This window comes from Pecten maximus, chromosome 5 (genome assembly GCF_902652985.1).
Source record: "Pecten maximus chromosome 5, xPecMax1.1, whole genome shotgun sequence".
NCBI lineage: Eukaryota > Metazoa > Mollusca > Bivalvia > Pectinida > Pectinidae > Pecten > Pecten maximus.
Window position 1 is genome coordinate 907,430 of NC_047019.1, and position 24,327 is coordinate 931,756.

General features: G+C 38.2%; 1 protein-coding gene across 1 annotated transcript in view; it reads left to right on the forward strand.

The window, feature by feature from the left end:
- LOC117326790 (tubby-related protein 4-like) overlaps window positions 1-24,327 on the forward strand; it is a 205,217-nt gene that overhangs the window by 24,099 nt on the left and 156,791 nt on the right. The window contains exon 2 of the mRNA XM_033883515.1: window positions 7,006-7,351. Coding sequence (XP_033739406.1) covers window positions 7,091-7,351 — 261 coding nt within the window. The 5' untranslated portion in view covers window positions 7,006-7,090. The remainder of the gene's footprint in view (window positions 1-7,005; window positions 7,352-24,327) is intronic.

Here is a 24,327-nt window from a genome sequence, read left to right on the forward strand (position 1 = left end):
CTTCCAGAGTTCATTAATATACAAACATCAGGAAAGCAAAAAATATCCAATATTCGTTAACAAGATCACCGAAGTATAGAAAATAAAATAATCCGGCAAAGTGAAGGAAAGTGGAAAGTATTATGGATTACGACAATGTAATGTAAAGAGGGGCAATCACTGAAAACCCAGAGGAAATTACTTTAGAAATCTATCACAATTTACACGGCTTTTATAGCTGTAAATCCTATAGGTTAGATTTAAAATTAAATAAGGAAAGTAAAGCTAGATGAATGTTTAATGTGCAGTGTTAGGGTAGATGGTTATAGATTAATCGTATTTTCTGGCTCAGGTACAGGTCTGGTAAGTAGGAAAAGTGTAAATAATGAATCTTTCTTTGTTATGGATGACAAGTCATGATTTTTAATAACCATCGTGAACTTGTACGTTAGGCATGCATATCCTAGAAATGGGTTCAGGAATTTCCTGTGTGCCGTACTTCTTAGGGTCAAATAAGGGAGATCGAGGATTGTTTTGATGGATATATTTGTCTTCAATAAGCTGGTTCTTAATTGTTATTGTTTCAAACAAACATAAACTTTTTCATTTCAGTTCATATTAAGTTGTTTAGCTTTTTGCATAACTTATCTGAATATATAGATAATTAGGTCACCTGAGACGAAGGATCTGTATAGCATGCTGGGATGAAGGGCTACAAAGTTTGTTCAAATGGATGACCTTGACCTTCATAGTTAATATGAAGTATTTCTAGTAAAGGTGAAGTATTTCTAGATAAGGTGAAGTATTTCTAGTGAAGGTGAAGTATTTCTAGTTAAATTGAAGTATTTCTCGTTAAGGTGAAGTATTTCTAGTCAAGGTGAAGTATTTCTAGTCAAGGTGAAGTATTTCTAATTAAGTTTAAGTATTTCTAGTTAAGGTGAAATATTTCTAGTCAAGGTGAAGTATTTCTAGTTAAGGTGAAGTATTTCTGGTTGAGGTGAAGTATTTCTAGTCAAGGTGAAGTATTTCTAGTTAAGGTGAAGTATTTCTAGATAAGGTGAAGTATTTCTAATTACGGTGAAGTATTTGTAGTTAAGGTGAAGTATTTCTAGATAAGGTGAAGTATTTCTAGTTACGGTGAAGTATTTCTAGTTAAGGTGAAGTATTTCTAGATAAGGTGAAGTATTTCTAGTTACGGTGAAGTATTTCTAGTTAAGGTGAAGTATTTCTAGATAAGGTGAAGTATTTCTAGTTAAGGTGAAGTACTTCTGGTTAAGGTGAAGTATTTCTAGTCAAGGTGAAGTATTTCTAGATAAGGTGAAGTATTTCTAGTCAAGGTGAAGTATTTCTAGATAAGGTGAAGTATTTCTAGTTAAGGTGAAGTATTTCTAGATAAGGTGAAGTATAGAAAGGTGAAGTATTTCTAGTCAAGGTGAAGTATTTCTAGTTAAGGTGAAGTATTTCTAGATAAGGTGAAGTATAGAAAGGTGAAGTATTTCTAGTCAAGGTGAAGTATTTCTAGTTAAGGTGAAGTATTTCTAGTCAAGGTGAAGTATTTCTAGTCAAGGTGAAGTATTTCTAGTTAAGGTGAAGTATTTCTAGATAAGGTGAAGTATTTCTAGTCAAGGTGAAGTATTTCTAGATAAGGTGAAGTATTTCTAGTTAAGGTGAAGTGTTTCTAGTTAAGGTGAAGTATTTCTAGATAGGGTGAAGTATTTCTAGATAAGGTGAAGTATAGAAAGGTGAAGTATTTCTAGATAAGGTGAAGTATAGAAAGGTGAAGTATTTCTAGTCAAGGTGAAGTATTTCTAGTCAAGGTGAAGTATTTCTAGTCAAGGTGAAGTATTTCTAGTTAAGGTGAAGTATTTCTAGATAAGGTGAAGTATTTCTAGATAAGGTGAAGTATTTCTATTTGCCCAGATTTGATGTATTGCTGTGTTTCCATTATCATTTGGTCATTCTCATTTTGTTACATAGATAATTTTGGCTTAATATAAAATCTTAATGAAGACATTATTTGGACAGATGTTTTTACAGGAAATTTGAGACAAACACAATTTGCATCCTTTGTATTATAGACAAACATTCTTTGTATCACAGACAGATACAATGATAATTTCTCATCATTGTCATCCTATCAATCCTGATTTACTTTACCAATCCTTTTTTATCCTTTGAAGAAAGCACTCACATAAAATAAAACCAATTGTTGGTTAAACAGGGAGTTGAGGCCGACTTCCTACCATATCAGTATAGAGCAGTAATGCGTGCCATGTTGATATCTGACAGCCCCATACATGTGCCAGCATATCAGAATACCTTATATAAATAATGGCTGGAAAAAGAAACTGCAATATCACACTATTGATTTGGGATTGAAACATGTGGTATATTCACGTGAGTTGAGTCAATATTTTGGCTTGTGTACCACATTATGTGCTGTAATAGAGCGTTATGAGGCGATGTGTAGAGGCAAGGCAGGGAGAATGGGTAGGAGGCTGTATATATATATATATAAACAGCCTGAAATTAGCGTCACTATGATGTGAAGGAGCGTCTAAACCCAGTGTGTGAACGATTGAATGACTTTAATTTTAGCAAGACATCAACTTGAAGTGGGATGGACGAGTTGGCTCAGTGGCCGCCAGCGATCAAGGACACATTTGTGACATGTGTGATGATAAACACAAATTGATGAGCATCATACAGTTTGTAAAAAAAATGTTAACGACATATTAACCTAATTATCTCCCCTTGTTCAATACAATGTAGCTATTAAGGGCTGTGAGCTGTTGTAGTAGGTGTTGGTAGGGGGCGCTGTATATCCCTATTGTCTTAATGAAAGGACATAGTTATATTGACAATAGACTCGTTTGATTGACACCTGAGCTGATTGACGCGTATCAGTTCAGGGACAGTTGAACAAACTGCAAACTGCCATTTAAAAACTAGTAAAATTCATATCTCAAATTATAGGTACAGTAACCTCATGACCAGAAGCACCAAAAATATTGAATGATTTCAAAAATTGAATATCTTCAATTTCATCTTTTTGTGATTAAGTCTGAAAGGTGACAAAGCTTTCAGAGAAACAGAAACTAACAATGGGCCGACCTAAATCTCCCGACAAGGTTAGAGTTTTAATTATACTCCACTGAGAGGCTGGTAATTACTCTAGGTGGTGTTTAGTGTTAAATGAGTGGAGTAGGTCTTAAAGCTATTTTAAATGGGTTTAATTAAGATGCCATGTATCAAAATTAAGAAATATTTGCACATGTAAAATGAAATTATCCTGTTGGTAAAAAAACTCCGGTATAATAATGATTGGAATGAATAAGACTCCAAAAGAAAATGGAAAACATTCAAAAACAAATATATTCAACCTGCCCCTGCAAAATGATTATACTATGGAACGGTCATAGAAATTCAACTTTTTTATTTTTTCTGGCTTATTTTGATGAAAATTGTCAGTAATTTCATGTGATATTTCAGCAGTTTTTCCAAGTCTCCTGCCCTACAGGACAGAAATACCTCCCCTGTTTAGTGATATGAATTGTAGAAGTACTGTCAGGACAGAATTACCTCCCCTGTTTAGCAATGTGCTGTGAATCGTAGAATTACAGTCGGGACAAAATTACCTCCCCTGTTTAGTGATGTGAATCGTAGAAGTACTGTCGGGACAGAATTACCTCCCCTGTTTAGGATTGTGAATCGTAGAAGTACTGTCAGGACAGAATTACCTCCCCTGTTTAGTGATGTGAATCGTAGAAGTACTGTCGGGACAGAATTACCTCCCCTGTTTAGTGATGTGAATCGTACAAGTACAGTCGGGACAGAATTACCTCCCCTGTTTAGGATTGTGAATCGTAGAAGTACTGTCAGGACAGAATTACCTCCCCTGTTTAGTGATGTGAATCGTAGAAGTACAGTTGGGACAGAATTACCTCCCCTGTTTAGTGATGTGAATCGTAGAAGTACAGTTGGGACAGAATTACCTCCCCTATTTAGTGATGTGAATCGTAGAAGTACAGTCGGGACAGAATTACCTCCCCTGTTTAGTGATGTGAATCGTAGAAGTACTGTCAGGACAGAATTACCTCCCCTGTTTAGTGATGTGAATCGTAGAAGTACTGTCAGGACAGAATTACCTCCCCTATTTAGCAATGTGCTGTGAACCCTAGAAGTACAGTCGAGACAAAATTGCCTCCCTTTGTTAGTGATGTGCTGTGAATCGTAGAAGTACAGTTGGGACAGAATTACCTCCCCTGTTTAGTGATGTGAATTGTAGAAGTAGTTGATACCTGCTGTCCCTATTGCATGATCTTAAGAGGCGACTTAATTTGAGATCTTATCATTTTTCATTGAGCTGGAAATAGGCTAAGATGTTGGAAGGAAACAGACAAATTGTTGGCATTTTTTGGCTTCATAAAAACTTTGACATGACAGCTGACAGGGCTAGAACTTTATTTTTAAAACCACTAGTCAGTCGGGCTAGCCATTCAAAATTTTACTAGTCCAAATGTAAATTTCACTAGCCCAGTCGGGCTAGTAAAATTGAAAGTTGCTAGCCCGAAAATACTGGAAATATAACAATGAATATCTATATGAAATTGTGACATATTTATTATCATTTTTTTTCATGATATTGTACATGTACGTAAACTATACGTGTGGGGTTAATTTTCACGACCGACATCGTTTGTAATTACGAGTACCCTCAAATTAATATCAAAATAATACATGTGGGAGGAATCTTCGTGGATCAAATTAGCGTAAATTTCCCCCTCATGTAAATTTCCCCCTCACGTGAATTTCCCCCTCACGTAAATTTCCACGTTTACAGTATGTGCAGAAATGTTATTTTATATAGAGACCTGTCACAGCCGTTTCTCTTTGATCATTGTGGTCTCTGACCCATAAAAGTTTAATGTAGGTAAAAACTGGGAGAGTGTTTATGTGTTTCATTCCAAGGTACCTCTTAAATGTACTGATATTCCCAAAACATGCATTATAGATGTGGAAAATACCATTGATCAGAAGCTGTGATGAACCGATGGAATATGTATTTTGTGTAAAATGAATTAAAATAAACAGATAGGTGAATTCCCTATAGGGAATTTTGTTTATTTACCTGTGTTTTGTTTACATGTCTACCTGTGTTTTGTTTACATGTTTACCTGTGTTTTGTTTACCTGTGTTTTATTTACCTGTGTTTTATTTACCTGTGTTTTGTTTACATGTCTACCTGTGTTTTGTTTACATGTTTACCTGTGTTTGGTTTACATGTTTACCTGTGATTTGTTTACATGTTTACCTGTGTTTTGTTTACATGTTTACCTGTGATTTGTTTACATGTTTACCTGTGTTTTGTTTACATGTGATTTGTTTACATGTTTACCTGTGTTTGGTTTACATGTTTACCTGTGTTTGGTTTACATGTTTACCTGTGTTTTGTTTACATGTTTACCTGTGTTTGGTTTACATGTTTACCTGTGTTTTGTTTACATGTTTACCTGTGTTTTGTTTACATGTTTACCTGTGATTTGTTTACATGTTTACCTGTGTTTTGTTTACATGTGATTTGTTTACATGTTTACCTGTGTTTGGTTTACATGTTTACCTGTGTTTGGTTTACATGTTTACCTGTGTTTTGTTTACATGTTTACCAGTGATTTGTTTACATGTTTACCTGTGATTTGTTTACATGTTTACCTGTGTTTTGTTTACATGTTTACCTGTGTTTGGTTTACATGTTTACCTGTGTTTGGTTTACATGTTTACCTGTGTTTGGTTTACATGTTTACCTGTGTTTGGTTTACATGTTTACCTGTGATTGGTTTACATGTTTACCTGTGTTTGGTTTACATGTTTACATGTGATTTGTTTACATGTTTACATGTGATTTGTTTACATGTTTACCTGTGATTTGTTTACATGTTTACATGTGATTTGTTTACATGTTTACCTGTGTTTTGTTTACATGTTTACCTGTGTTTTGTTTACATGTTTACCTGTGATTTGTTTACATGTTTACCTGTGTTTGGTTTACATGTTTACCTGTGTTTTGTTTACATGTTTACCTGTGTTTTGTTTACATGTTTACCTGTGTTTGGTTTACATGTTTACCTGTGTTTTGTTTACATGTTTACCTGTGATTTGTTTACATGTTTACCTGTGTTTTGTTTACATGTTTACCTGTGATTTGTTTACATGTTTACCTGTGTTTTGTTTACATGTTTACCTGTGTTTGGTTTTACATGTTTACCTGTTTTGTTTATATTGTCGATATTGATGACATACATGCAGTGGATGACTTTCTAAACAGCCAAGAAAAGTTCTATAAAAGTGACATTGAGGCTCTTAAACAGTGTTGGCAAAAGTGTATATAGATACTGAAGGGGATTATGTTGAAAAATAATACAATATGTCCGGCAAAATTCAAATACTTCATTATGAGACTCACAAAATATAAATCAGCCCTCGTAAGTTCCTCTTGGTCCCTAGTTGTGCATACTGCATTTTGGGACAGATAAAAAAACAAAATGGCCGACAGGCAGCCATCTTGGATTATGACAATTGAAGTTTGTTAACTATTTCTCATAAAGTCCTGACTGGGGATCACTGACTGGGGGTCACTGACTGGTGGAGGGGAGGTCACTGACTGGGGGTCAGTGACTGGGGGTCACTCTGTTGTTTTGACAGCATTGTTGTACTACTACAGTTAACCATATACTACAGTATCGCTTACATTATTGTCAGGTGTTACAGACACAACGTTTCTTTGTTCTGGTTATTAATGTGTGACAGGTTTTAATTATGTCTGACCTTCCAATGGCGACATTGTTTTATAGAACTTGTTCTTCTCATGATTAAATCTTCAGGGGATACCTGATTTGTTCGGAGGTGTTTTATAAACTTTTGATGTGAGAACAAGCCAGACGTTCGGATATATTGCTTTCGACTCCATGTATAAAGGTTTTGTATTGTTGAAATTGTTGTTATTATCAAATTTATATTTTTTTACAGAGAAAGTGGGAAGATGGAGATACCAAAATGTGAGATCTGAGGCTAGGCCATAAACTGTGACACCTTGTGGAGGTTTACGGACATCATGCACGTGCATTTTGAACAAAACACTTCCACAAGATCAGAATGTACCATCCATACTCTGTCATGGATGGGGAAAGTTCCGGAAAGTCTTCCAGAGGAGGATGGAGGATGGAAGTTAAATCGAAGCCAGTATTATTCTGAGGGATGGTTGGCTAGTGGCAATGCTAAGGGAATTGTAGGGATAACTTTTACAACCAGTCATTGTCGAAAGTATGACGCTCCACAGAGGTCAAATTTCAACTTGAGAGGTCACAGAAGTGAGGTAAGCACCATCTTATTTATTTTGTTTGATTTAATGTCCTTATATATATGTACAGCCAGGCTAATTTTGAAGCATGTTTTCCTGGTAGTAGCTGGTGGCTACCTCACTGAACAATACGCTGGAAGCCCATTGCATACTATCCAGGGCAATTTGGGTACAGTGATTTGCCCAAGGATACAAACACAATGACACAGGAAGGTCTGTGGTGACACAGGAAGGTCTGTGGTGACACAGGAAGGTCTGTGGTGACACAGGAAGGTCTGTGGTTTCAGCTTCCTGAGGAAACTTTATTGTTAAACTGAGGTGGTACTCGAACCTCACACCTTGGGACCATCATCTGAGGTGGTACTCGAACCTCACACCTTGGGACCATCATCTGAGGTGGTACTCGAACCTCACACCTTGGGACCATCATCTGAGGTGGTACTCAAACCTCACACCTTGAGACCATCATCTGAGGTGGTACTCGAACCTCACACCTTGGGACCATCATCTGAGGTGGTACTCAAACCTCACACCTTGAGACCATCATCTGAGGTGGTACTCGAACCTCACACCTTGGGACCATCACCTGATGTAGGTACTCGAACCTCACACCTTGGGACCATCATCTGAGGTGGTACTCAAACCTCACACCTTGGGACCATCATCTGAGGTGGTACTCGAACCTCACACCTTGGGACCATCACCTGATGTAGGACTCGAACCTCACACCTTGGGACCATCATCTGAGGTGGTACTCAAACCTCACACCTTGGGACCATCATCTGAGGTAGGACTCGAACCTCACAACTCAGGACCATCATCTGAGGTAGGACTCGAACCTCACAACTCAGGACCATCATCTGAGGTAGGACTCGAACCTCACACCTTGGGACCATCATCTGAGGTGGTACTCGAACCTCACAACTCGGGACCATCACCTGAGGTAGGACTCAACCGCACACCTTGGGACCATCATTTGAGGTGGTACTCGAACCTCACAACTCAGGACCATCATCTGAGGTGGTACTCGAACCTCACACCTTGGGACCATCATCTGAGGTGGTACTCGAACCTCACACCTCAGGACCATCACCTGAGGTAGGACTCGAACCTCACAACTCAGGACCATCATCTGAGGTGGTACTCGAACCTCACACCTTGGGACCATCATCTGAGGTGGTACTCGAACCTCACAACTCAGGACCATCACCTGAGGTAGGGCTTGAAACCTCACAACTCTGGACCATCATCTGAGGTAGGACTCGAACCTCACACCTTGGGACCATCATCTGAGGTAGGGCTCGAAACCTCACAACTCAGGACCATCACCTGAGGTAGGGCTCGAAACCTCACACCTCAGGACCATCACCTGAGGTAGGACTCGAACCTCACACCTTGGAACCATCATCTGAGGTGGTACTCAAACCTCACACCTTGGGACCATCATCTGAGGTGGTACTCGAACTTCACACCTCAGGACCATCACCTGAGGTAGGGCTCGAACCTCACACCTCAGGACCATCACCTGAGGTAGGACTCGAACCTCACACCTTGGGACCATCATCTGAGGTGGTACTCAAACCTCACACCTTGGGACCATCATCTGAGGTGGTACTCGAACTTCACACCTCAGGACCATCACCTGAGGTAGGACTCGAACCTCACACCTCAGGACCATCACCTGAGTTAGGACTCGAACCTCACACCTTGGGACCATCATCTGAGGTGGTACTCAAACCTCACACCTTGGGACCATCATCTGAGGTGGTACTCGAACCTCACAACTCAGGACCATCATCTGAGGTAGGGCTCGAACCTCACAACTCTGGACCATCACCTGAGGCTGCATTGGACTACATACAATTACATCAGGCTTATATTGTTTTTTGACAATTTATCATATCATATCACTCTGGAGTATATGTCGCATCTTTCTGCTAGATGTAAATTTCATGTAATGTGTTTCCACCAGCTGAATGACAGAGACCGTATTTAACCCTACATACAAGTCACACCGACCCTCTCCATCAGCTGAGTGACAGAGACCGTATTTAACCCTACATACAAGTCACACCGACCCTCTCCATCAGCTGAGTGACAGAGACTGTATTTAACCCTACATACAAGTCACACTGACCCTCTCCATCAGCTGAGTGACAGAGACCGTATTTAACTCTACATACAAGTCACACCGACCCTCTCCATCAGCTGAGTGACAGAGACCGTATTTAACTCTACATACAAGTCACACTGACCCTCTCCATCAGCTGAGTGACAGAGACCATATTTAACTCTACATACATGTCACACCGACCCTCTCCATCAGCTGAATGACAGAGACCGTATTTAACCCTACATACAAGTCACACCGACCCTCTCCATCAGCTGAGTGACAGAGAACGTATTTAACCCTACATACATGTCACACCGACCCTCTCCATCAGCTGAGTGACGGAGACCGTATTTAACACTATTTACAAGTCACACCGACCTGGTCCCTCAGCTGAGTGACAGAGACTGTATTTAACACTATTTACAAGTCACACTGACCCTCTCCATCAGCTGAGTGACAGAGACCATATTTAACCCTACATACAAGTCACACCGACCCCCTCCATCAGCTGAGTGACAGAGACCGTATTTAACCCTACATACAAGTCACACCGACCCCCTCCATCAGCTGAGTGACAGAGACCGTATTTAACCCTACATACAAGTCACACCGACCCCCTCCATCAGCTGAGTGACAGAGACCGTATTTAACCCTACATACAAGTCACACCGACCCTCTCCATCAGCTGAGTGACAGAGACCGTATTTAACTCTACATACATGTCACACCGACCCTCTCCATCAGCTGAGTGACAGAGACCGTATTTAACCCTACATACAAGTCACACCAACCCTCTCCATCAGCTGAGTGACAGAGACCGTATTTAATCCTACATACAAGTCACACCGACCCTCTCCATCAGCTGAGTGACGGAGACCGTATTTAACCCTACATACAAGTCACACCGACCCCCTCCATCAGCTGAGTGACAGAGACCGTATTTAACCCTACATACAAGTAACATCGACCCTCTCCATTACAGCTGAGTGACAGAGACCGTATTTAACCCTACATACAAGTCACACTGACCCTCTCCATCAGCTGAGTGACGGAGACCGTATTTAACCCTACATACAAGTCACACCGACCCCCTCCATCAGCTGAGTGACGGAGACCGTATTTAACCCTACATACAAGTCACATCGACCCTCTCCATTACAGCTGAGTGACAGAGACCGTATTTAACCCTACATACCAGCCACACTGACCCTGTCCCTTTAAATATGTAAAATAATTGTTACTCCGATTAGCCTGAAACCTATAACATAGTAAAATGCTACATATCCAAAATTTCAATTATCTCAACATTTGCTGTGTCATCAACATGATAAGTTAACTCGCTGTCATGGAAATAAAATATTTAACATCTGCGTAACTAAACAAATTAGGTGTCCCCAGAGTGGTTCAGATATGGACACACTTCAATGGATATGTACTTTGTCTTCTGTAAATAAATGTTGGTTTGTGGTGGTATGACTGATTGGTGCAGTTTGAACCATTTTAATAATAAAGCTGTGAGCAATGTTAGTGTTTATAATACAGCAGAAAAAAATCCATACATCTTGTCCTTCAAATGTGTATCACCTTACAGTTGAGGACATCGCTGCGTGAGTCAGCCTCTCAATTTGTTACAGCTGATCGCGATCCTAAAATAACTTCTAGGGTAATGGTTCTTTAAGCTTGTTTGTTTTTGAAATTTGAGGTTTTTTTGTCCCCTAAAAATCCTAATATTGATTTTTGTGAAGTGATTATGTCAGTCGTCGGCTTCACTAAGTTCTGCTGAGACAATTAGATACCGGCTCTCTGAGTGACGAGCGATACTTCTAAAGTTTAAACGGTTGCCATGAATACCACAAGCATGCATGATAATTTAGTTTTGGGAAAAGCCAGACAAATTTTAGTCAAAATCACTTCTGTTGGAAAATCTTTCTACCTTTAGGTTAAAACTCTTTCATTATGTCGTTCTAGTTTCTGTCAGAAAGTTAATTCAATGAAAAGTGCACCCTAACTCCAGTCAAAGCAATTCTATTGACTTGATTGAAGAACAATTCCATTAAAAATTTTCCTTGAAATCATTGAAAAAAAAATGTTGGTATGGCAACAAAAATTTGAACGAAAAGTTGTTTTACTACCCATGAAATAGATTTATTTTTTGTTGTCGTACATTTCATATCCTTGGACGAGACTAATACTTGTAAAATGTTTATTTTATGAATATTATTTGGGTAAAAAAGACTTGATTTGTTACTCTAAATATGACAATTACAGAAATATGCAGATGGTCAAGACCTAATGCTTTATATGTATTTCTTTGATTAATGTGTGATTTTTTCGGTTTCTGCCATATTTTTGTTAGAAACTGAATTGTTAAATGTTAGCTCACATTGCATTGACTGGGGTTATGGTATAGTGTATGAGTGGGCATCCAACATCTGTCTGTCCATCACCTTATAAGTTCTTATTAGAAAACTATAAGTAACTGACAACTGATATTTGGCCAGGAGGTACATAATGAAGAGTACAGTAAAGTTTCCTCATATAAACGACTTTGACCTATGTTAAAGGTCACAGGGCTGATATTTTGCCAGCAGGTAGCTAGAGCAGAGTGATATAAAGTTTCGGCATATATTAAATGACCTTGACACTGTGACCTATTTTCAAGATCACATGGGTCAAATAGTTCTTTTGTGAATCTTTTGATCAAGTTCTTAAAGACCCAGGATTTCCTGTCTTTGGCCAGAGTACCTGCTATGAAGTGCTGTAAAGTTTCGTCATACCAATGACCTTGACTTGTTTTCAAAGTTACAGGAGTCAGATTTATTAAAAACTTAAAACTTAAGGAATCTTCTTTTGAGTTTCAAAGAAACATATGCACGATATTTTGCCAGCAGGTACAGCACATACCTTATAATATAGGATTGAGTGCTAAAAGATTTGGCATACAGATGACCTTGGCCTATTTTCAAGGTCACTATTGTGGAAAATGAAGTAGGAAACCATGCACATACATTGTTATATACACAGGACCAATAACATGCTTCACTTCATACTTCATGAACATCACGCTTCACGTCTTCACGTCACGCTTCACATCACGCTTCAAGTCACGCTTCACATCATGCTTCACGTCTTCACGTCATGCTTCACGTCATGCTTCACGTCACACTTCACGTCATGCTTCATGTCTTCACGTCATGCTTCACGTCTTCACGTCATGTTTCATGTCTTCACGTCTTCACGTCATGCTTCACGTCATGCTTCACGTCTTCACGTCATGCTTCACGTCTTCACGTCACATCATGCTTCACGTCTTCACGTCATGCTTCACGTCTTGCTTTACGTCATGTTTCACGTCATGCTTCATGTCCTACTTCATGTTGCTACCTGTAATGGGGTTCACATTGGTTATGCTAGCATGAACATCCTTATAATTAGTTGTTGAGTGATTCAGGCCCTCCTGGCCTCTTGTTTATGTATTATGTTATGAATGTGTCGCACTCCTTATACGCTGGGAAGTATCAAAGACTTTGTGTTGATTCAATGAGCATGGAATTGTTACACAGTAAAGTATTTCTGACATTTCTGGTTCCTTCAGCTGAGGTATTCAGAGTTCACGTGGCTATTTCAGAGAACAGATTGATGAATTTGAGTTGGTTACAACAAATTTAAACCGTTACAAAAAATTCTACAAGTGTAGTTCAAGTTGTTAAACTGGGCTGTGCTTGATTTTGGGAATTAACTTGAAACTTATTTTTTTTGTTTCTGTTTAACTGCCAATTAAGTTCCCTAAGGAGAAACTATTAATGAAAGTGAGTAACAGAATTGAAACAAATCAAAAGAACAATTTCAATAGAATGTGAGAGTTTTGGTTACAGTAAACAATGGGTTTCAGTTAACAATATGCTACAGTTAACAATATGTTACAGTTAACAATGGATTACTGTTAACAATGGGTTACAGTTAACAATGGATTACAGTTAACAATGTGTTAAAGTTAACAATGGATTACAGTTAACAATGAGTTACAGTTAACAATGTGTTACAGTTAACAATGAGTTACAGTTAACAATGTGTTACAGTTAACAATGAGTTACAGTTAACAATGGATTACAGTTAACAATGTGTTACAGTTAACAATGGATTACAGTTAACAATGAGTTACAGTTAACAATGTGTTACAGTTAACAATGAGTTACAGTTCACAATGTGTTACAGTTAACAATGGGTTACAGTTAACAATAAATTACAGTTGACAATGGATTATAGTTAACAATGGATTACAGTTAACAATGAGTTACAGTTAACAATGTGTTACAGTTAACAATGGGTTACAGTTAACAATGGATTACAGTTAACAATGGATTACAGTTAACAATGAGTTACAGTTGACAATGGATTATAGTTAACAATGGATTACAGTTAACAATGGGTTACAGTTAACAATGAGTTACAGTTGACAATGGATTATAGTTAACAATGGATTATAGTTAACAATGGATTACAGTTAACAATGAGTTACAGTTAACAATGGATTACAGTTAACAATGTGTTACAGTTAACAATGAGTTACAGTTAACAATAGATTACAGTTAACAATGGATTATAGTTAACAATGGATTACAGTTAACAATGGATTACAGTTAACATTGGGTTACAGTTAACAATGAGTTACAGTTAACAATGTGTTACAGTTAACAATGGGTTACAGTTAACAATGAATTACAGTTGACAATGGATTATAGTTAACAATGGATTACAGGTAACAATGAGTTACAGTTAACAATGGGTTACAGTTAACAATGAGTTACAGTTAACAATGGATTATAGTTAACAATGGATTACAGTTAACAATGAGTTACAGTTAACAATGAGTTAAAGTTAACAATGTGTTAAAGTTAACAATGTGTTACAGTTGACAATGGATTATAGTTGACAATGAGTTACAGTTAACAATGTGTTACAGTTAACAATGAGTTACAGTTAACAATGAGTTTCAGTTAACAATGAGTTACAGTTAACAATGAGTTAGTTAACAATGGGTTACAGTTAACAATAGGTTACAGTTAACAATGAGTTACAGTTAACAATGAGTTACAGTTAACAATGGGTTGCAGTTAACAATAGGTTAACCCTCCCACTCAGAGCTTAAGCCATAAATGTAAATCGAAACATGACCTTAATTACAGGATCTATCAACCAAAATAATTTGTAAATCACATGCGGGTAAAACGGCACAGTAATACACAGAAATGGGAACTTTTTGGACTAATTTTAGGGTTAATTAATCACCTTGTATAGTCAACACTGACGATTCCTATCCTTCCCTGGGTACTATCGTTAGCCACTGGCGTATGTTACAGAGTATGTGGGCTGGAGAAAAATACCCTTATCACAGGGATAACATGGGAAAATGCTGGATAAATTGATGACCAGGCTGGTCTCCACAGCCCAAGTCTCATCCCGCAGACAAAATTCTGGCTCGTTGGTTTAATTTGGGAATATTGATGCATGGGCTTCTCCTAAAATACCAGCATCAACAGTTTCTACGCATTGATTGAGATATTTCTTATACAATTCATTTGCCTCCTAACCTCATGAAACATTTATAGCGTGTACAAAGCATCTCCGCTAGCTATAGGATAAGCTGATAATTTTCAAGAGTCAAATACACAGGTAAATCAATGTTATATTTCAAATTACATAATAGATATAAAAAACGCACCAGACATATGAAGATAAAATATCAACAGGAAGGACTGTTTACGAGGTCATTTCCAAGAAACAAGTATTCATAGAGATCTGAAATCTCTCTACAACATCACACAAATGTCTCTACAACATCATACAAATGTCTCTACAACACACAAATGTCTCTACAACATCATACAAATGTCTCTACAACATACAAATGTCTCTACAACAACATAAAAATGTCTCTACAGCATACAAATGTCTCTACAACAACATACAAATGTCTCTACAACAAACAAATGTCTCTACAACATCACACAAATGTCTCTACAACAACATACAAATGTCTCTACAACATCATACAAATGTCTCTACAACATACAAATGTCTCTACAACATACAAATGTCTCTACAACATCATACAAATGTCTACAACATCATACAAATGTCTACAACATCATACAAATGTCTCTACAACATCATACAAATGTCTCTACAACATCATACAAATCTCTACAACATCATACAAATCTCTACAACATCATTCAAATGTCTCTACAACATCATACAAATCTCTACATCATACAAATGTCTACATCATACAAATGTCTCTACAACATCATACAAATGTCTCTACAACATCATACAAATCTCTCTACAACATCATACAAATGTCTCTACAACATACAAATGTCTCTACAACAACATACAAATGTCTCTACAACATCATACAAATCTCTACAACATCATACAAATGTCTCTACAACATACAAATGTCTCTACAACATCATACAAATGTCTACAACATACAAATGTCTCTACAACATCATATAAATCTCTACAACATCATACAAATGTCTCTACAACATACAAATGTCTCTACAACATCATACAAATGTCTACAACATACAAATGTCTCTACAACATACAAATGTCTCTACAACAACATACAAATGTCTCTACAACATACAAATGTCTCTACAACATCATACAAATGTCTCTACATCATACAAATGTCTCTACAACATCATACAAATGTCTACAACATACAAATGTCTCTACAACAACATACAAATGTCTCTACAACATCATACAAATGTCTCTACAACATCATACAGATGTCTCTATAACATCATACAAATGTCTCTATAACATCATAATAATGTCTCTACAACATCATACAAATGTCTCTACATCATACAAATCTCTCTACAACATCATACAAATGTCTCTACAACATACAAATGTCTCTACAACAACATACAAATGTCTCTACAACATCATACAAATGTCTCTTCATCATACAAATCTCTCTACAACATCATACAAATGTCTCTACAACATACAAATGTCTCTACAACATACAAATCTATCTACAACATACAAATGTCTCTACAACATACAAATGTCTCTACAACATCATACAAATGTCTCTACAACATACAAATGTCTCTACAACATCACACAAATGTCTCTACAACATACAAATGTCTCTACAACATGCAAATCTATCTACAACATACAAATGTCTCTACAACATCATACAAATGTCTCTACAACATACAAATGTCTCTACAACATCACACAAATGTCTCTACAACATACAAATGTCTCTACAACATGCAAATGTCTCTACAACATACAAATGTCTCTACAGCATACAAATGTCTCTACAACATACAAATGTCTCTACAACATCACACAAATGTCTCTACAACATCATACAAATCTCTCTACAACATCACACAAATGTCTCTACAACATACAAATGTTACTATATAACCACAGTGTTGGTGGGGCCCTTGATGATTATTAGCTAAGACCAAGGACCAAGGTGAGCTTATGCCATTCCGTGGGTTCCGTCGTCCATCATCCGTCTGCCCTTCCGTCCGTCCGTCAACATTTGACTTCTTCTTCATAACCACAGAAGTTTAAAACAATTTTCTGTGTAATTCTGATGGTACGGTTTGATGTTTAATTCTGATGGTACAGTTTTCTGTGTAATTCTGATGGTACAGTTTTCTGTGTAATTCTGATGGTACGGTTTTCTGTGTAATTCTGATGGTACAGTTTGATGTGTGATTCTGATGGTACAGTTTTCTGTGTAATTCTGATGGTACAGTTTTCTGTGTAATTCTGATGGTACAGTTTTCTGTGTAATTCTGATGGTACAGTTTTCTGTGTAATTCTGATGGTACGGTTTTCTGTGTAATTCTGATGGTACAGTTTTCTGTGTAATTCTGATGGTACGGTTTTCTGTGTAATTCTGATGGTACAGTTTTCTGTGTAATTCTGATGGTACAGTTTTCTGTGTAATTCTGATGGTACGGTTTTCTGTGTAATTCTGATGGTACAGTTTGATATGTAATTCTGATGTTACAGTTTTCTGTGTAATTCTGATGGTACAGTTTTCTGTGTAATTCTGATGGTACGGTTTTCTGTGTAATTCTGATGGTACAGTTTTCTGTGTAATTCTGATGGTACGGTTTTCTGTGTAATTCTGATGGTACAGTTTTCTGTGTAATTCTGATGGTACGGTTTTCTGTGTAATTCTGATGGTACGGTTTTCTGTGTAATTCTGATGGTACAGTTTGATTTGTAATTCTGATGGTACGGTTTCATGCGTAATTCTAATAGTACAGTTTTGTTAGTAAATCAGATATTTACTGGTTAAATACACACAATGATCCGGAGATCTACATCAATGGCTTTCTGTAACGGTCAGATGGCTTCATATAACGACCCGCTTCACAGTATTACCCAACATTTATCGGACAAAGTAGGATATGAATCCTATCTATCATGCTAAGTGTCAGCAATGAGTGGACAAAGCTTATTTCATGTAGGTCATCTGTAAAGGTCAAGGTCATTGTACTAAAATCTAAAGTCATGAGAGAAGCTTTGGAAATGTTAAATATGGGGATAGCATGAAAATAAAACTTTCTGGTTGTATGTATATGGCAGGCAGTTCGACAATCGATCTGTAATGGTGTGGCCTCCATAGCTGATAACACATTCATCAGAACGATAAAATTTTCTGTTGTGTTTGGATTTCATCTGCTCCTGTTGCATAATGTTGTTAAAGTTCAAGGTCAGGTCAGTCTTAAAGTTCAAATTTAGCAAACATGTGATACATTAGAAAAATATATAAATTTAGGAGTTTTTGTCTGTAGACTATGAATTTAGGAGTTTTTGTCTGTAGACTATGAATTTACGAGTTTTTGTCTATAGACTATGAATTTACGAGTTTTTGTCTATAGACTATGAATTTACGAGTTTTTGTCTGCAGACTATGAATTTACGAGTTTTTGTCTGTAGACTATGAATTTACGAGTTTTTGTTTATAGACTATGAATTTACGAGTTTTTGTCTGTAGACTATGAATTTACGAGTTTTTGTTTATAGACTATGAATTTACGAGTTTTTGTCTGTAGACTATGAATTTATGAGTTTTTGTTTATAGACTATAGTCCAGTCATTTTAAGGTTTAACCTCAAACTAATTGCAAAAGAAACAATTTTACTATTTTTCGAAGAAAAAATAGCCGAGTAACAACCAAAAAAAAGTCCCAAAAAATCTACGAAGGGGAAAGTGAAAAAATATCACTTTTAATGTACACTTATCGTATCAATCGTGTTACGCTACCTCTGGGCTACCGTAGCGCGGTATTTGATCAAAGGGACGCAACTCGTTTCAACACGACAACAACAATTTTCCCGAGTTGCAGAGCGAAATGTGCCGGTAAGTTATAAAATCTTCAATTCATTTCATTATCTTCATGAAACTAATTGTGCTTTAAAAACAAAGCTAATTTGGTGAAGTTTTGGTGAAGTTTTGTTCTAGTGTTAGCGTCTAAAACATGATATCGCAAATCAGACCTTCTCGGGAAAGGACGATTTGTTTACATTTGAGAACCAAAATAACCGCCCATACAAAGTATATTTCCCGTTCTTTATGATATAAATGTCCTTATTTATGCCATGTATCCTTATAGAACAACAGTTTTATTCATGATATAGAAGACAAACCCTAACTTTTGAGTGAAGTCAACACAAACTAGCAGACGCATTTTCATCGAAAAATAAACTATGGAAGCCCATGCATGCCGCCTCAAAACGTCATTACGTCAACATTTTGCGAATAATGCGATAGATAAACGACCTATTGAGGTTCGGCTGGAAAATCCTTTCTTATAACTAATAATTATGAGAATAATGTTAGAAATCATGCATACATGAGGATCTCGGGTGGTATATTCCTCTTTAGCGCTGTTAGCGGGGGGGGGGGGTTACTTAGATACATTCAAATAACGTTAAAGTAAAGAAGGGCCTACTGCATACTGCATTGATAATTTATTCTCAAATTCCTCGGGTTCAATAACTGTACAAAGCATTATTAAATCATATAATTCTGTTTTTTTTTCATATTTACACACCTATTTTTCTTCATTTTCAGCTTCTTTCTAACTTAGTTTGGCAGCGAAAACAACACATGACAGATAATAATGACCAGCGCATAAGTGTAAGTTTTCGTATTTTGTTTTAGTGTAAATAATTCCAAAAAATCAAATTACACGAACATATGATCGTAAATATCATGTCCTTATATAAATTTATATTCATATTCAAGTATGATCAATGGCATTTATATGATTTGTTTACTATTTATTTGCTTTATTGTTTTGTTTTTTTCGTTTAATTTTTCCTTTTTACAGTTTCATTTCAATGTCGTTGATGCCGATTGATTCTACGCCCTCATAGAAGTGGAGTTCCTTGGTTTTAGCTAAGTTTGGTTTATATACAGTTAATAAAACACTTCAGACAATAGACAGGTTTATTCTTGAGTTTTGATGACGTTTTCAGTTTTAGTTTTATACTTTCCATTATAACTTTACATCAAAATACAACAAGAAAGTGTTTCCTTACTTTGCAGGACTATCAAGATGGAGTCTGTGCCATGCGTCATATGCAGAACGTCAATCAGCAATCTATCCCATGCAGTTCAGTTAAGAGAAAAAGGCAGCATAACGATCAATAATGTAAGTAGAGAGAGGGGCGATTCCTTAATTACAAAGCCCGGGGAGTATGTACATACAACATGCAGGAAAAAATATACCCATCCTACCAACCTTGCTAGGGAGCTGACGCCAAGGAAATGTGAAGATGGCAGCGCATATGCACCTTCTCTCCGATCTCAGATATGTTTCCAGTTTGCCACTCATTGCCTTTTCTGTGGACAGGTAGCAAAGTCTTCCAACAAGAAAAGAGGTATGGATGTTTTTCAGGTACGGACGAGTGATTTTCAAAATGTCATCATCAAAGCATGTGAGGAAAGAGAAGATGAATGGGCGTCACAGGTAATCGGACGGATTCAGTCAATCAATGATTTGCATGCAGCAGATGCCATTTACCACCAGACATGTAATGTAAATTTTAGGATAAAGAAGTCTATTCCATTGGCATTCACCCCAGACAGCAAGAAAAGCAAAGCAGTTAAAGGGCGGCCTAACTTAAGTCATGAATATTTTTTGAAGATTGTCGCTTACCTTAAAAACAATGACACAGAACAAATTACAGTTAAGGATCTTGTAGACAAAATGTCAATGATGTGTGGGGATCTAGCTTACAGTACAGTATACATGAAGAAGAAGCTTCTTGAACACTTTGGAGAGGCCATTTTGATAACGGATAAAAGCGGAAATCCAGGTATTGTAACTCTGCGGGAAACAGCAAAATCAATCATCCAAGAATTTTATCGACGACCTAAAGAGAATCAAGAGGATGAAAGATCTGCCATCATTGAAACTGCAGCAAAGCTCCTGCTATCTGAAATTAAGTCAATTCCAGCTTCAAAGACATTTTTCCCAGCAGCATCCGACATATCTTCCATTGAACACAATCTGGAATATATCCCAAACAACCTCCAAAATTTTCTACGATTGCTCTTCAGCGAGAAAGATTCAAACTTAAAAGTATCGTCTATAGGCCAAGCTATCATCCAAGCAACCCGACCAAGAGTCTTACAACCACCACTTCAGCTTGGATTAGGAGTTCAACTTCACCATCATTTTGCTTCTAAATTCCTGATTGACATTTGCCACAGCCTTGGATTTTGCTCATCATACGCCGAAGTTCAGAAGTTTGAGGCGAGTGCAGCAGCATCTCTCGGTACTTCCATTAATGGCATATTACCTGGGAGCTGCATCCAGTTTGTCGCGGACAATGTTGATCACAATGTCCGAACCTTGGACGGAAATAACAGCTTCCATGGAATGGGAATCATTGCAGGAGTGACACCGGGGATATACACTAGCCGGCCTATTTCTCGTGTGGATGTGGCACCAGACTACCTAAAGCTGTTGGGAAGAATAGAGATAGCGAGCTACCGACAACCCACCAACTCTATGGCGTCATTATCTTTTCCCAAACTGAGAGTTATGGAAAGGACAGATTCGGCTGTACGGCTTGATGTTTTCCTGAAGACAATCTGGACATTAAGGTCACCAATGCCAGGGTGGGCTGGAGTTATGCAGATGGTCCAGAATGGAAGCCATCCTGGGAAATCAGCAATCACATTTCTTCCTATGATCGACATGAGCCCAAGTGACATGACGTGTATCTACTCCACACTGGAATTCACATGCAAGCTGGCTAGGGAAAACAGAACAACTCCAATTATTACTTTTGATCAGCCTCTGTACTGGAAGGCATACACCATCATTGCCAACGAACCTCAGGGAAGTAGCATCAAGACTACCGTCCTTCGACTCGGAGGATTTCATCTCCAGATGAGTTTTCTTGGAGCTATTGGCTACATAATGGACGGATCCGGTCTTCAACAGATACTAGAAACAGTATATGCACCGAACGCTGTCACACACATTCTGAGCGGGAAGGCCGTTGCGCGAGCCGTCAGGGGACATATGTTGATTGATACTGCGATACATGCTCTTCTTGTCTCCCGTGCTTTTGGCACCGACACAGAGACCGGACAACATGAAGAAGGACACCTTCTTGCTACAGCTGCTGATCTCTATGACAGCTTTACCACAGGCGATATACCCATGGACACATTAATGTCAAGTGATGCCATAGAAGATATAGCAAATGCGCTTTCCAGAGAGGTCGGATCACTGAATGGTCGACGAACAGCTAATCTTTGGATTCGATACACAGATATGGTGCAACTCCTCAAGTCCTACATCAGAGCCGAGAGAATAGGGGATTGGAATCTTCATCTGAAATGTGTCCACGAGATGTTGCCATATTTTGCTGCTTCGGGGCACAATTTGTATGCAAAGTCTGCATACACATATCTTGCTACAATGCAGAACCTCAACTCCACACATCCGGATGTTTGCGCTTTATTCATGAATGGATACCATGTTCTGAGAAGAAGTGATAGATATTGGGCTGGTCTGTCTTCAGATCTTGTCATTGAGCAGGAGTTGATGAGGAGTGTAAAGACGACTGGCGGCTTGACAAGAGGACGGGGGATGGGGGAGGTCCAGAGATCTCAATGGCTGCTGTCTATGCCAGCTTGTGCTGATGTGAATAATGCGATGCAAGCCTTAACTGGGACTGGGTATCAGACAAGTGAGCAACACAAAGAGACTTCGACAGCAAGACAGGAAAAAGATTGCCAAGATGTAAAGACAATTCTTGCAGTGTTGAAGGAGCGAAATCCATTTTCAGATGACCCATCGCTTCGTAACTTAGAAACCGGGGAAACTGCAGATGATGCCGTGAACCAGGATTCAGCACGAGAAGTAGGAAAGGCAATAATTGAAGAAATGACTGGCCATAGCATTCTTGAACATTCCTTCAAAAGATCAAAGCAAGTTGTTACTCTTGGTACAAAAACATGTGTTAAAGTTGATGGGGATAGGATTGAAGTGGACCCCCAGCTTCTATTTCAGCGTCTTACTGTGGCTTCAGGCCACATGTATGATGATCCGGCTGAATTGTTCAAATACGAACTGTGTGGATTTCCATCTTCTTTATTTGATTCTTCGGGATTGCCGAGACAGGCTCAGAAACCAGCTCTAGCTGATGCAATATGGAATACAGGAAATTGTAGCTCGGAGTCACTCCCATGCGACATCATAAGTGTTATTGACGGAGGTTCTCTGCTTCAGAGAATTCCATGGGCACTAGGAGCATCTTTTTCATCCATCTGTAGTGCATATGTCGAGTATGTCAGTAGGAAATATGACAAACCAACTGTTGTATTTGATGGCTACCTTAATGGACCAACAATCAAAGATGTTACTCACATGCGGCGTAACAGGGGGACCTATTCGAGAAGAATAGCGGACTTTACTGAGAACATGCCATGTAGAACGAAGAAGGAAGCATTCCTATCCAATCCGGAAAACAAGCAGGCCTTTATTAATTTACTTAGTTCCAAACTACAAGACAAAGGATTTGTCACTGTTCATGCTGAAGATGATGCAGATCTGTCTATCGTCCAGACTGCGGTGTCTTGTGCAAGAATGCAGCCTGTAGAGGTAGTTGGAGAGGATACCGACCTTCTTGTCCTGTTATGCTTCCATGCCAACACTGCATTCAGTAACATTTATTTTCGAAGCGAAATCAACAGGACATCTGGAAAAGAGTCGAAGATATGGGATATAAACCGCACGAAAAAAACACTTGGCGAAGATCTGTGCAATTCATTGCTTGCGTTGCATGCACTTACCGGATGCGATTCTACTTCTCGCCTCTTTGGTATAGGGAAAGGTGCCGCTTTTAAGAAGTTTCAACAGAGTCAATATCTGATTTCCCAAGCTGCAGTTTTCATGTCAGCGGATGCAACTTGCAGTAGAGTTGTCCAGGCAGGTGAAAACATTATCATCGCATTGTATGGTGGAACCCCAGATGAAGCACTTGATGTTCTCCGCTATCGCAAATTTGCATTGAAGGTGAGGACGGGAACAAAATCCATCCAAGTAAACACACTGCCACCAACTTCAGATGCAGCGCGTTTTCATAGCATGCGCTCATATTTACAGTGTCACTGCTGGATAGGAGAGAATTCGCAGGAGCCATCGGATTGGGGATGGTCTTTGAAAGACGGAAAATTGCTCCCTTTGAAGTCAAAAATGGCAGCTGCGCCAGAACATCTACTGAAAATAATTCGATGCAGCTGTAAGATCAATTGTGAAAACAAAAGGTGCAGCTGTAGG